The 14,588-nt window shown below is 36.8% G+C and overlaps 1 protein-coding gene across 1 annotated transcript; it reads right to left on the bottom strand.

Moving 5' to 3' along the window:
- Nucleotides 1-1,088: 1,088 nt before the first annotated feature.
- On the bottom strand, nucleotides 1,089-3,847 carry adob (2-aminoethanethiol (cysteamine) dioxygenase b). Its single transcript, XM_054600218.1, has one exon. The coding sequence runs from the start codon at nucleotides 3,787-3,789 to the stop codon at nucleotides 3,031-3,033; it is 759 nt and encodes a 252-aa protein (XP_054456193.1). The 5' UTR covers nucleotides 3,790-3,847; the 3' UTR covers nucleotides 1,089-3,030.
- Between the last annotated feature and the right edge of the window lie 10,741 nt (nucleotides 3,848-14,588).

The following is a 14,588-nucleotide window of genomic DNA, read 5'->3' as shown; positions in this document are numbered from 1 at the left end:
ATTCCTTTTATCTTTTCAAATATGTTTGAAACTCTCTCTGCTGCAGAACAACTACTACATGGACCATTGGGTTGAGATTTTCTTGTTATTAACGAACATTAAAAACTCTAAGCTACTTTGAACACCCACATTCAAAATCCTTTTTAGGTGTGTATTTAAAATACTCTGCAAGGTATATATGGAATATATGCAGAGAAGTTTACATGTATATTTGCAAAAGTGTTTGGAAAATACCAAAATTCTTTAAAAAAAACAGTAGTATTAGACAGTTTTTCCATTTAAGACACTGTAAACTCCCAACACAGACACAGATACTGGCCCTTCAGTCACACAGAGCTTCATCAACCCGCTAAAGGAATGTTTGGAAATATGACATTTTATTGAAATTTTAGGTCACCAACTTGATTCAGTAGATTTTACTGTGTCAACATGTTTCAGAGAAACGCCCAGAGGAACTTCTCCAAAACATGTTTTATAAAATAAAATGTATTGAAGGCATTTTCTTCACACATCATCACATCCTGAAGCAAATAAAGCAGACAAGTTTAGGCAAAACAAACAGCACATTTTATGCGAACCGACCAAAAACCTTCATCAGAGGAAAAATACATCGATACAGTTGCTGATCATTTATCACACAATTCTGGATTCTGTTCAGTTTATGAAACATCTGCTAATTAGAAGACATGTAGCCTTTATCCTTCATTCCCACAGTGATACAACATAAAGCACATGAGCCTTATTCACTGCTCTCAAATCAAAATGTTGAAGCAATAAAGTTTTGTTTATTCAAATACCGATGTAGTTTGAAATAATATCTCAAATGCATGATTTCACATTTGAAACGGTCGAATTCTTCAAAGCTTTGCAGATATTTTAGTTTGTCTATAAGTGTTTTACGGTCATGCAACCACTAGTTTCAGAATAAGCATCATTTTTAAGTAGTGCAAACCGACATTCTTGAATGAACCCTTTACATTGAACTATTACTTTAAGTGTTGAGCTTCACTTCTCTGCTGTTGAGTTTGAAATCATCCCTCTTTTCATTCTATAAAACATTATCAAAAACCCAGACCCTCGCATTCACCTTCAGTTCTGATTCATTCCAATGCAAATTGTAATCACACTGACATTTTTTTTTTTTTTTTACATTGTGGCCGATCAATGAAAACCTCTCTTTTTCTCACGCGCTAACAGACAGTCACACTTTGTGCTGAGAAGCTTAAATCACATCCTTCAAAACAGTCTCCTGAAAATCAGTCAGCTATGCAAATCACAAACAGTCCTGAGGATCAAACAAAAAGAAGGAAGTCTACAGTCTCTAGAGTTTTAAACACAACGCAAAGAAAATAAACCTGCAGATATATTTGAGTCTTCAAAAAAACAGACTTGAAGATTCAGTTCTTAATCCGACTGGAATAAAACGCCACAAAGCCTGAAGCGGGAAGACGATTAGAAACACTTGGACAGAAGTCCCTCTTTGGTCTGGGGGAACTTCCACAGACTCAGGTTGGGACACATCTACTTCCAATGCTGCATTCAAGACGCAGTCAGAAGTCTGGAATTTCCCAACAAGTAGATTATAAATTGGACTATTATGTTCCAGTGCTGCGGCGTGGAGAGGTGTATGCATTGCAGCAACTGTTAGTATAACTGCACATTTTTAGTGTTAGTGTTCTACCAAAAGCAAATACTTCATGCAATACTGAAAGCTGAAATGTTGTGCATTTAAAGATTATAGAAAATTATTGGTGTGTAATGTTCAAAGTGATCAGAAGCCTTCTCCAAATTTTTGAATCGGAACTTGAAGCACCAACTTCTTCCAACATGCAAGCAGCAGACTTCCTGACTTTTCTTGAACGCAGCATTAGCATCCTGCACATCATCAATTTGTCATTTCTTGGCTTTTCTCCTGCAAAAATACCTTTCGAGGTCATATTTTAGCTCCATGCTCACGGCGTTTGTGGCTCCAATTATGGTGCTTTTAGTTTTCTTAAACTTTCAGCTGATTGGTGATATGCTCCTGTAGTGGTTCAAACAATGACACCACCTTTCATTAAACTAAATCCATCAGAAAGAGACTTTTTGGGTGATATATGAGGCAGCATGTGACCTCACAAGTCCTCTCTTTCCCTTGTTACAGCTGATAATCATCAACACCTGCAGACTCAAATGTCTTTTCCCATATGATCTGAGATATTTTAGAGAAAACAGTGCCAAACTTGGACTTGGATAACATCACGGAATTAAGTTTCTTAAGTAAGAAAATTGAAGAAAAAATGGATTGCCTTCCCCTTCTGGGGGTTAAAGAAATATCTGAAAATTGTTATAGTAGGAGAAGTTAAAGTACTCAACTACTGTAGCTGCTTTTCTGCTCATTGTATCCTTAAAAACAGACACAGAGAGCGATCACAGTTCATACAGGATGTTGATTATATTGCCAATTATGTTTTAAAGTGAAATGGAAAGTTTAACCATTATATTTCACCTTTTGAAAGCAGAGTTGCAGCTGTTCGCCATAGCAGGGCAGCACTGTTTACAACACCTCACAACAAGGTCACATACTGTTTGTGCTGTGTTGTTTCTCTACAGGAACAGCTCAACTAGGCTTCACACGGATTCAGGATTTAGAGTGACCCGTTACTGTCCCACCAAGTGCCAAAAAAAAAAGCCCCATAAATCAGACCAGCCCTAGAAAGAAAAAAGACATTTTGCCGCTGCAGGTGAGTCAGATGGATCAGAGGCAGACCTCCGGGATCACAGTTCATACAGGATGTTGGTTATATTGCCAATTTTGTTTTAAAGTGAAATGGAAAGTCATTATATTTCACCTTTTGGAAACAGAGTAGCAGGGGGCAGCACTGTTTACAACATCTCACATAATGTTTGTGCTGTGCAGGAGCAGCTCAACTACAATTCACATGGATTCAGGATTTAGAGTGACCCTTTACTGTCCCACCAAGTGCTAAAAAAAATAACATAGAGGGGAGAAAAAAAAGACATTTTGCTGCTGCAGGTGAGTCAGATGGATCAAAGGCAGACCTCAGGACCTGGGTACGGCTCTCCTCCACACCAGAAGTCTGCAGGCTGTGAGATCTCCATCAGCCAGACCTCCTCCTCCTCTTTGCCCTCCACATCAGTCAGCACCTTGTAGTAGTGACAGTCCCTCCCGTCCTCAGGGTCGTACGGCGGGGCCAGTATGTCCATGAACGCCGTGGGTCCATCCACTGCATCAATCTGGTGCAGGTTGTCCCGCTCAGGTGAGAGCACGCAGGGACCGCTCTCCTCTGTGAACTCTGCGGTGGAGCGCAGCACCGACCCCCGCAGAGCGCTCCTCTGACCCGGGGGCAGTGCAGGTGCAGGGGGTATGCATGCTCCATGCTCCACCCTGTCGAAGCAGCTGATCCTGACCTTCCCATACATGACTTTGAGCATGCCGTGCATGCCCGGGTGGTCGTGCAAGGGGATGCTTGCTCCACTTTTCAGCAGGAACACCCCCATGCTGAACTGGTCGGTTTCGCAGATGTGCATGTAGGTGACGGGGGGGCCTCCCTGGTGGTGCGGGAACGCAGGGGGGGTCGCGACGGGCGGGTTGTCGCTGCTCCTCCGAGGGGCCAGCTTCAAGTCTGCAGCCCGCACTTCCGTCAGCAGGCTCTGCAGCTTGCTTTGGTTCTCCAGGAATGACCTGCTGGAGTCCTCGCCGACCCGGGGAGGGCTCCTGAAGGTGACGAGGGCCTGGCGGGCTATTCTTTGCACGATGGAGGTCATGGCGCTGTCAGCGGGCAGCATACCGGGGAGAGAGCGCTGCGGGCCGGACTCCGCTGGGCGCTGGTTAGCGGTAGCCCCGTGTAGCCGCCGAAGATCGTGTGTTGGGAGGATGACTCGCTGAGATGACTTTGGGGTGGACGACTGATTTCACCAATACAAAGATTTAAAAAAAGAAAAGTGAAATAAATGTGTTTTGGGTTGGTGTGAATTAAAAAACAACAATAAATTAAGTTCAACTTCAGCTTGTGCAATACTATAATTAGATAAGATAAGATAATACTGTGCAATACATTACACATTTTTTTTTCTGTCTGTAAATATAATATTTCAGTTATTGTTGTTTTTCTACTGTTTTTTTTATTGCTTATTTATTTTATTTATTTTATTTATTTTATTTATTTTATTTATTTTATTTATTTTATTTATTTTATTTATTTTTCATTTTTTATTTTTATCTTGTCTTCTTCTACTATGTCTCTTGTGTGCACTTTACTCTATGCTGCTGTAAGCCTGCAAATTTCCCCGCTGCGGGACTAATAAAGGATTATCTTATCTTATCTTATCTGATAAGATAAGATAAGATAAGAAAACAAAAAGAAGTAGTATGAACGTGTTATGCGACTGATTTCACCAATAAAAGATAAAAAAATGTTCTTCACTATGCAAATGAAAAATCAGGGACACTACATACTGGGTTGGCATGAATAAAAAACAACAATAAAATAACTTAAACTTCAGCTTGTGCAATACCATAACTATAATTATTACATTACATTACATTACATTACATTACATTACAGTCATTTAGCAGACGCTTTTATCCAAAGCGACTTACAGGAAGTGTATTCAACATAGGTATTCAAGAGAACTACTAGTCACCAGAAGTCATAAGTGCATCTCCTTTCTTAAACAAGCATCTTAAAGCATAAACCAGAGCAAAAGTACAGAAACAAACTAATACGAATACAATAAGTGCAACAAACTAATACAGTAAATTATTGTTACTGTTCTTGGAAGTTTTATACATACCAGCCCAAACTTGTCTTTAAAGATATGAATACATACTAAAGAACAAAATTCATTGTAATGACAGAGTGGGCTACTTTGAGAAGTAATGAACGCTCCAGTACAATTATTTTATGTGTGTGTGCATGCTATTACAGAGGTGAGGAAATAAAAGATAGTCATAACCAATCCAATAAATAAACCCCCCAGAGTCACTCACCAAGACGTATGTGTCGTGTTCATGCTTCTTCCTGTGCAGGTGACCATCTGTGGAAGAAAACAGAAAACAGCGTCAACACGTGAGAACAACAAAACACAACATGACGAAAAGTAGACTGAAATTTGGGGGTATTATTTGAATGTCGTACATTAACAGTCTACTAAACTCTACTGTAACTCCCTCTTTTAATCAGAGAGGAAAACATGTTATAGTTCAGCTGATTTCATACATAGCATCATATACAAAAAAAAAAAATCATATACAACCTTGTTGTAGACACATTTAAAAAAAAAAAGAAAGAATATATATTCATATATCCATAATATGTATATCTATATACAAACAACAGTTACAACTATATTTACAAGATTTTTTTTTTTAGTTATTGTGGATTTTTTATTTTTCTTACTTACTTACTTATTTAAAATACTTGTTTGTTTTTTTCTACTATGTACCTTGTTTGCACTATATCTATGCTGCTGTAATCCTGACTAATAAAGGATTATCTTATTTTATCTTATGACACTAAAAACACTAAAAACCTGTGCAATACAAATACACTGTGCAATACAATAGTTATAATAGTTTCTGTCTGTATATATAATATTTCAGTTACTGTGGATTCTTTACTGTTTTTTACTGGGTTTTTCTATTGCTCATTTGCTTATTTATAATTACATATTTTTGATCTTGTTTTTTTACTATGTCTCTTATTTGCACTATCCTCTCTGCTGCTGTAATCCTGTAAATTTCCCCGCTGCGGGACTAATAAAGGATTATATTATATTAACTCTCTGCTCCCAGCAGACCACATGACCACATGACAATAATAACATGACAATAAAAACCTGTGCAATACATTACACATTACACTGTGCAATAATAGTTAAAAAAGTTAAAAATAGTTAAAATAGTTGTTGTTGTTTTTTTCTCTGTCTGTAAATATAATATTTCAGTTGTTGTTGTTTTTTTCTACTGTTTTTTTTTATTGCTTATTTATAATACTTGTTTTATTTTATTATTTTTTTATCTTGTCTTCTTCTACTATCTTGTGTGCACTTTACTCTACGCTGTTGTAAGCCTGCAAATTTCCCCGCTGCGGGACTAATAAAGGATTATCTTATCTTATCTTATCTTATCTTATCTTATTTTAGCTTCAACTAAAAAACATTAAAATATAAAAAAAATTATTTAAAATAACTACATACAATAATTGTTTTTAAATAATCTGCTGCTTTTTCTCCCCCAACAAAATAATTAAGTAAAAAAACAAACAATGGATTCAGAGGCTGCTGTGTTTTATGATGACGTTGTGCGAGTCTGAAAATAAGACAGAGTGAGACCTCCGCTCTCTGTCCTACTCTTTGATCATCTTAACACCACGTTCATTGCCCGCTGTCTGTTTTATTCCCCTTCAAGCTGTGATTCTTTAATGTTTCTTTCATTTATGATACCTTTTGTGATAAAAACAACAACATATATGAAGATATGACTCTGTGGGCGTCATTTACATTCAGCTTTTGATTCAGTAATTTCGACCTCAGGGCCATTTGTCGACAACTGTCACACACGTCCGCACCAAGCGTGTCAGTGGATGGAGGCACGGCCGCTTCTGATTGGTCGGTACTCGTTGGCTCCATCAGGCTAAGCCAATCAGAGGCGGAGTAGAGTTAGGCCACGCCCCCTCCACGTTTCTAACCGCCAGACAGCGTTTACACCACTGGTGCATTGTGGGAAATGTATCAAAAATACTGTTTAACTCAAATATGTGAATTATAGTAGTTATTGTCTCCATGTAAAGCAATGATATTACTTTTAAATCCAACTAACTGCTAAGAAAATGTACTACAACACCCAATATACAGATGAACATTTAACTTTTAGTAATCATTGCACATTAATAGTGATGATAAACCAATAAACAGTTGCAGTATTAAGTTAGGCAAATGGATAAAGCATTGAAATAGTTAACTTTAAGTTAGATATGAATGGATAAACAGTTGAAATAGTTAGATTAAAGAAGGTTAAACTGTTGAAATAGTTAGATATGAATGGATAAACAGTTGAAATAGTTAGATTAAAGAAGGTTAAACTGTTGAAATAGTTAGATATGAATGGATAAACAAATAGTTAGATATGAATGGATAAACCATTGAAATAGCTAACTTTAAGTAGATTAAACTGTTGAAATAGTTTGATATGAATGGATAAACAGTTGAAATAGTTAGATATGAATATGAATGATAAACCATTGAAATAGTTAACTTTAAGTAGATTAAACTGTTGAAATAGTTTGATATGAATGGATAAACAGTTGAAATAGTTAGATTAAAGAAGGTTAAACTGTTGAAATAGTTAGATATGAATGGATAAACAGTTGAAATAGTTACATTAAAGAAGGTTAAACTGTTGAAATAGTTTGATATGAATGGATAAACCATTGAAATAGTTAACTTTAAGTAGATTAAACTGTTGAAATAGTTTGATATGAATGGATAAACAGTTGAAATAGTTAACTTTAAGTAGATTAAACTGTTGAAATAGTTTGATATGAATGGATAAACATTGAAATAGTTAACTTTAAGTAGATTAAACTGTTGAAATAGTTTGATATGAATGGATAAACCATTGAAATAGTTAACTTTAAGTAGATTAAACTGTTGAAATAGTTTGATATGAATGGATAAACAGTTGAAATAGTTAGATTAAAGAAGGTTAAACTGTTGAAATACAGTGCCAGTCAAAAGTTTGGACACACCTTCTCATTCAATGGTTTTTCTTTATTTTTATTTTTATTTTTTTCTACATTGTAGATTAATATTGAAGACATCCAAACTATGAAGGAACACATATGGAATTATGTGGTAAACAAACAAATGCTCAACAAACCAGAATATGTTTTATATTTTAGATTCTTCAAAGTAGTTGAATGAGAAGGTGTGTCCAAACTTTTGACTGGTACTGTAGTTAGATAAGATGCATGGATAAACAGTTTAAGTAGTAGCTAAAGTGATGGATAAACAGTTTAAATAGTAGCTAAAAGTAATGGATTGGGTTGTACTCGACTAGTCCGACATCCAGGCAAACGTACTTTTTCCTGCACTACATTTATCTGACAGTTTAAGGATATACTTTGCAGATTCAGATTAACATTACCAAATATGATCAATTAATACATTATGATATTATTATATCATCAAGCCTACCCAGCAGTATTGTAAAATGTAAAATATGCATAAAAAATCATCAAAATTTGCCTATTTACCAGCTGTAACATTAGTGATTGTGCTTACGGTCCACTGATGAAAGAATTGCCATATACAGCGGGTAAAATAAGTATTGAACACGTATTAAATACATTTCAGTAAGCATGTTCAATACTGTGTCATTCCATTTTATTACACATAACTTAATTTCTGAACTTATTTGTTTGGTTTTCTTTGTATGTATGGATTACTTGGGTTGTTACCGACATCTGGTGAAAATTTCATGTCAATAGCACCTTTGGAAATATATTTACTGAGAAAAATGGTGACGTGTTCAATACTTATTTTACCCGCTGTATATATATTTGCAGTATTACAAACTGGTTGTGTGTGGCGACATTCTTAAGACATTACAGTTTTTCTCCATTGTATAAACGCAGAAAATTAAACTATGCACACAATTCTGAACTCTTGGAGCTCAACAACAAGTCTCCAGACTGCTAAACTCTCAGCACAATTTCATTGTTTTTACACAAACCAGGACTGAAATCATAAGGATTGCCACTTTAAAGTAATGAACCCATCAATAATTGTAATCAAGTAAAATTATATTTATTCTTATGCAATAGAACATATATTAAAGGGGTGCAGGAACACCTAAAATAATCCCACCCAGAAGTTGATGTCATCTTTATCCCTCACATTTTGGAGTGAATCTCTCCAGCTGTTTGGGGTCAAAAGGGTCACGTGACTGCTTTTCCATCACACTGATTCTACTGAGAGATCAGTAAAATTAAACACTAAGATTTTTGTTTCCTTGAGGGTAAGAACCACACTTAAGTCTCCAGAAGATGAACAATGACTCATGTATGGGAGCGTGACTCACTTGTTGTGGCACCCGCGTTTGGCATTTTATTCTAAAGACGTAGGCAGTTCATTTGGACATCTTTCTACTGGGAAACACCCGCCCACACACATGCTCAGAAATAGAGAGAGATTGCCGCCTTCTTCATGGAAAATCAACCTGAGAGAAAGAGATTTGTGTGGTGGAATTTGTCGGCCTATTTTGATTTATTTGTATTTATTACTGTGATGAAAGCAGAGAGAAACAGGAAGCAGTGGGAGGGAGATAATTGGTGTGACCCAATACAGACCTGGTGTTTTGTCTTCAGATCCAAATGATTGTCCCCAGTATATTGGAGGATTCTGCAAAACCTTGGAACAAGTACAGTGATAATGTTTCTAAAATTGGGGACAACAATATGGTTATGACTGGAAGATGATTTACTTGGTTCAGGTGATGGTATCATATGTCAGGGTAGCAACCTGTTTTATTGTTATCTCAAATTATTAATTCAAAATTCAACAAATGGAAATTATTTAGGGGATTAACCAATTTGAGGGTGAATAATGTTAATTTACAGAGACCCATTGAGAGAGTTATTTAGTCAGACAGATGATTTGTATGTGTAAAACTGCATTGGTGAGAAGTAGTTGGATAATTGACTTCAGTACAAATACAACAGTGTAAAAAAGTACTCCATTACAAGTAAAACTATTGCTTTCAAATTCCTGCTTAAAGCTACAAGGATCTTTCATTTTGTGTTGATTTTGGCTGTTGAAGTAACTAAAGAAAGAGCCCTAAGCAGATATTTAAATAATAAAATCTGAGAAGTTTAGTGGGTAAATGTTCTTTAATGTTTCATTGACATCAGAAACATGACAATGAGACACAACAACACGGTATTATGTAAGAGGTCACAAAGCCTTTGAGAACAGCTGATCTTTAACAATGTCTTGAATTTTATAAGCACATTAAAAGCTTTTAGTTTTAAACGCTCAACTGAAAAGTAACGCCAGCTGTCAAATTGATTTTCTGTAGTGGATTAAAAAGTACAACATTTGCCTCTGAAATGTAGTGGAGTAGAAGTATAAAGAAAAAGGAAAAAGGAAATAAATACAAGTAAAGTACAAGTACCTCAAAACTGTATGCAAGTACAGCATTTGAGTAAATGTACTTACTCTTTCCACGACGGAAAATCCAATCAGCGAAGTGGCCTTTTAAGTAATCTTAGAGTATAAAGCACTACATTTGAGGATTATTTACAGTTACAACGTACTGTAACTGTACTTTTTAACAGCCATAATAATAGAAATACAACTTCAATGAATTTGCAGTGCTTATGAGGACGCAGACAGCTCCCTCCGTCCATGGAGATGTCACCCGCTCCCACACAGCTCACCTCCTCACTTCCCCTTCATCGTCCCGTAAAAAAATCTGTTTGACACCCACCTACTCACAATGTGACACGGCGGCCTCATGTATCTGTGTGTGTGTGTGTGTGTGTGTGTGTGTGTGTGTGTGTGTGTGTGTGTGTGTGTGTGTGTGTGTGTGTGTGTGTGTGTGTGTGTGTGTGTGTGTGTGTGCAGTCTGTGTGTGACGCAGTTCTCTTGAAGCAACATGTTGATTTTTTATTTGTGGGAAGAGAAGGCTGGCTGAAAATAGACGGCGTGATTCAGACCTTGGATGTTTTTAGACCTGATGTTGAGCCAAACTGTGGAAGCCCTGTGTAGGACGCCAAATTAAATAAACAGGATGAATTATTGTGCTGCAACAGGCTGTCGGGCCAAACACACACACACACACACACACACACACACACACACAGAACCGTGTATATTTATAACACAACAGTAAACAGCAGCAGCTCTGTATGTTGTTGTGTGTAGACTACAGACTCTTTTGAGGTTTTCTGTCATGTTAGTTGTCTTAACGTCACATTGATGTCAAGCCCATCGTAAGACTAAAGTCAGGTTCCCATAACAACATTAAAAAAAAATGTGCCTGCTGTTAGTGATGTAAGGAATGAGGGACAAAATCCACAGCATCCAGTAGTTTATCTGAAGTGAATCCGAGGCGTCAACAGTCGAGTGGGCGTCTTCCAAAGTTACGAACATTGTTTTGTAATCTTTTCACTGCAGCTCAACATGGAGAAAGACACAGAGAAAGAATTTGCACATTGAACACTTGTTATAGGATTACTGAACTGTGTTTGATTGCATATGATTGAACTCTAAGCTTATCAATTTTTTTACTGTTTCCTACTATGTCTTAATTAATGTTGAACATTTTCAACATTGTGGACAACGAAGTTTTTTAACTAACTAACTAACTAACTAACTAACTAACTAACTAACTAACTAACTAACTAAATAACTAAATAAATAACTACATAAATAAATATCTGACTAACTCTGTTTATATGTGGCTAGATGTTGTTTTTAGACGGACTTGAAATAATGTGAACGTATCCTTAAAAATAATGAATTAAGTTGTGAAGTTGAGATATTTTTCCTCACATTAAAAGTTGTTATTTGAGATTTAATATTGTCATGAAGACGTTAACAATTCAAAAAGATGACTTTGTATTTAGAATTAACAGTAGAATTAATGTTCAATTCATGGAAAAATGTTTTGTATATTTATATACATATAAACAACATATGTTTTATTATTTGTTTTACCCCTGGCAGTAGCTTTAACCCCATAATTATCATAATTTCTTCCAGGAGGATCATGAAGCACCCCCGTGTTTGCTCATTTGACTCACACTTTCTGAAAACACTGTTTATTGTCTGTTGTTTTATTGATAACCACAGTTGGAAAGCAGTTTGCCCAATTTGATTGTTTTGGCTGGTGTGTTTGGCTATCAGCTATCAGCTAACAGCTTACGAAACTACAAACACAGCTGGCTGCATTGCCAATGCTCAGCTTCTGATCTGCAGCCAGAGACAGTTATTTTGTGGCCTTTTTTATTAGAAATCTACCTCATGTTTAATTTTTTTTTTTTTCAATTCAGTTCATTTTGTATAGCCCAGAATCACAAATTACAAATTTGCCTCAGAGGGCTTTACAATCTGTGCACATGCGACATCCTCTGTCCTTCCCTCACATCGGCACAGGAAAAACTCCCCTAAAAACCCCTTTAACAGGGAGAAAAAAGGAAGAAACCTCTGGGAGAACGACAGAGGAGGGATCCTTCTCCCAGGATGGACAGAATGCAATAGATGTCATGTGTACAGAATGAACAGCATAACAGAGATACAACACATTCAATGTATATGACATAAATGATTCATATAATAAGACTACTTATAATAACAGCAGCAATTATTACAGTAGAATTATAGTTATGAAAATAGGGATAGTAATGTGACTAATAATAGTAATCGAAGTAGCAGTGGGTGTCAGTCGGCTCACAGCAGGAGGCACGACTACGGTCCAGGTACCACAACGATTCATGGAAACCTGCAGAACGAGAAAGCAAAAAGGGCTTCAGGGTGGAAGTAAAGCTAAAATGCTTAATGGTACAGGTAATAGTAATAGTAATGTGACTAGTAATAATAACACGATTTACACGTGTATTGTCAAAAAGACTTGAAGCCCTAATGAAAGACTCAGTTATGGCCATGAGACAGAGCTGAGACGCATGCATGCACAGAGCCAGTGCAAAAATCTGCATAGATTAAAATGAGAGTGTATCTGTTGTGTGAGATGAGCGAGGAAAATCACGTCTGCTACACTTGCAGAAACAGAGAATCTATCTAATTGTATTCTTTAGTAGCAAAGGAAATGATGCATCTCACCACTGAGGACTCTACTGTCTTCCCTTTGGCACGCCGACCTTCAGCCTTCAGGCAAGAGGATTGCAGCCTGTTGCTTCTCTCATCATGTGACTAAAGCTAATTTGCGTGTGAAAGGGATCGTGGGAAATTAGGACTGACTGATTGCAGCAAAACATATCTCTCCAGTTCTTCCAGTCAAAAAAGAACTTCCCACAATCTAACTTATCATCAACAACTGGTCACAAACATACTAATGCAGTGCACAATGTTTAGCTGATTTCAAATAGATCCAATTGAACCAAATAAAAGAAGATTCATTTTCCTCGAGGCTACAGAGGAAATGAGGATTCCAGCTGCTTTTAATCCTGATCTTTTTTATGACATTAAAGACTCTTCTGATCATCCATCACATTACCCTTCTGAGAGTAGCTAGATTCTCCTGATAACCTTAGATCTGTGCTGATCAGAGATCTGCGTTCGTAGAAGCTAAATGAGGCTACTCTAAGGTTTGCGTGCCATTGTCCCCTCAGACACTTCAACTTGAGTGGATCCAAATGTGTTTTGTGACAGAGGTTTGGTCCGCAGGGTATAGACAGGAAACTGGATCTGGAGGCCAAAGAGTCCCACAGGGGAGCTTCACATGCGTGCATCAAGTATAACCCTGGGGAGGTACTCTGGAAGTGAACAATGGAGTGGAGTTTACCCCAGAAAGAAATTCACAATTGTTGGGCTATTAATTACGACAGCATTTGTGGCTTTACTGGATAAAAATGGGTCGAAATCCTGCAACAAATAATGTGAACCGCACATTAGAAGTCCAAAAAAAATGCTCTTACAAACTGCTTCCTTCATTGTTTTTTGATTTAAAAAGGCTTTCTGCATAATCTCCTTCTACACACAACAACAACAACTCAGCTTTGTGTCTGATTTCCATGTCAGCTGTGTGTCTCTGCTGCAGAAATCTGTTATCTGCGGCCCACATGGCCTCTGGTGGGGGCCGGCCTGCAGGGAGACAATCTGTAGATGGTCACACTGATAAGGCTGCGTGACTGCTTCAAAAAACACATTTTTTTTTTTTTTTTCTCTGCAGAGATTGTCAGACGTCAAAGAGTGTGGACCGAGAGCGTCATGTGACGTCAAAGCGTTGTGTTATCGCGTTTACTATTTCTATGAAAGATCAACAGCCGCCTGCAGTATTTATTGACTCGCTCTTATGCAGTTAGGAACCATAACACGACATTTTAAATTGTGCCGTGCCCTAGAGTTCACCTCGCCACTACGTTTTCCCAAAACACAGAGGTCCCTCTGAACTAGGCCAAAAAACGAAAAACAATACATAAATAAAAACATGCATTTGGTGGACAAGTTGACCTGCGTGATTTTAAATACTTGTTGGCATGAAAGCAAAATGCATCATACTTGAGGAAAACATTTAATGTTTAACTGCATAAAGTAGTTGAATATAATTGAAACTAAATGTCCAACAAATGTCCAAGTTTGTTTTTCTACTGTAAAATATCTTGCTTGGTATAAATCTTGGTCAATACTCTTGAACAACATTTAGTATTTTTATCAAAAAGATTTTTCGTGTTCATGTTATATGTAATCCCTTACCTTTTTTTAAATGTAATGTCACTATCAGTATTTGTTGGGCTCTAATTCTAACATGAAGCAAAAAAATACCACATTTTTACACGCTTATTGATTTTATTATAATGCATTTTTCTTAAGGGTGTTACCATATTAGTCCATATATTGTTGTA

This window comes from Anoplopoma fimbria, chromosome 6, assembly GCF_027596085.1.
Source record: "Anoplopoma fimbria isolate UVic2021 breed Golden Eagle Sablefish chromosome 6, Afim_UVic_2022, whole genome shotgun sequence".
In the NCBI taxonomy this organism is placed as follows: Eukaryota; Metazoa; Chordata; class Actinopteri; order Perciformes; family Anoplopomatidae; genus Anoplopoma; species Anoplopoma fimbria.
Note: the sequence above shows the minus strand (reverse complement) of the source record. Positions and strands in the feature narration are given on the sequence as shown.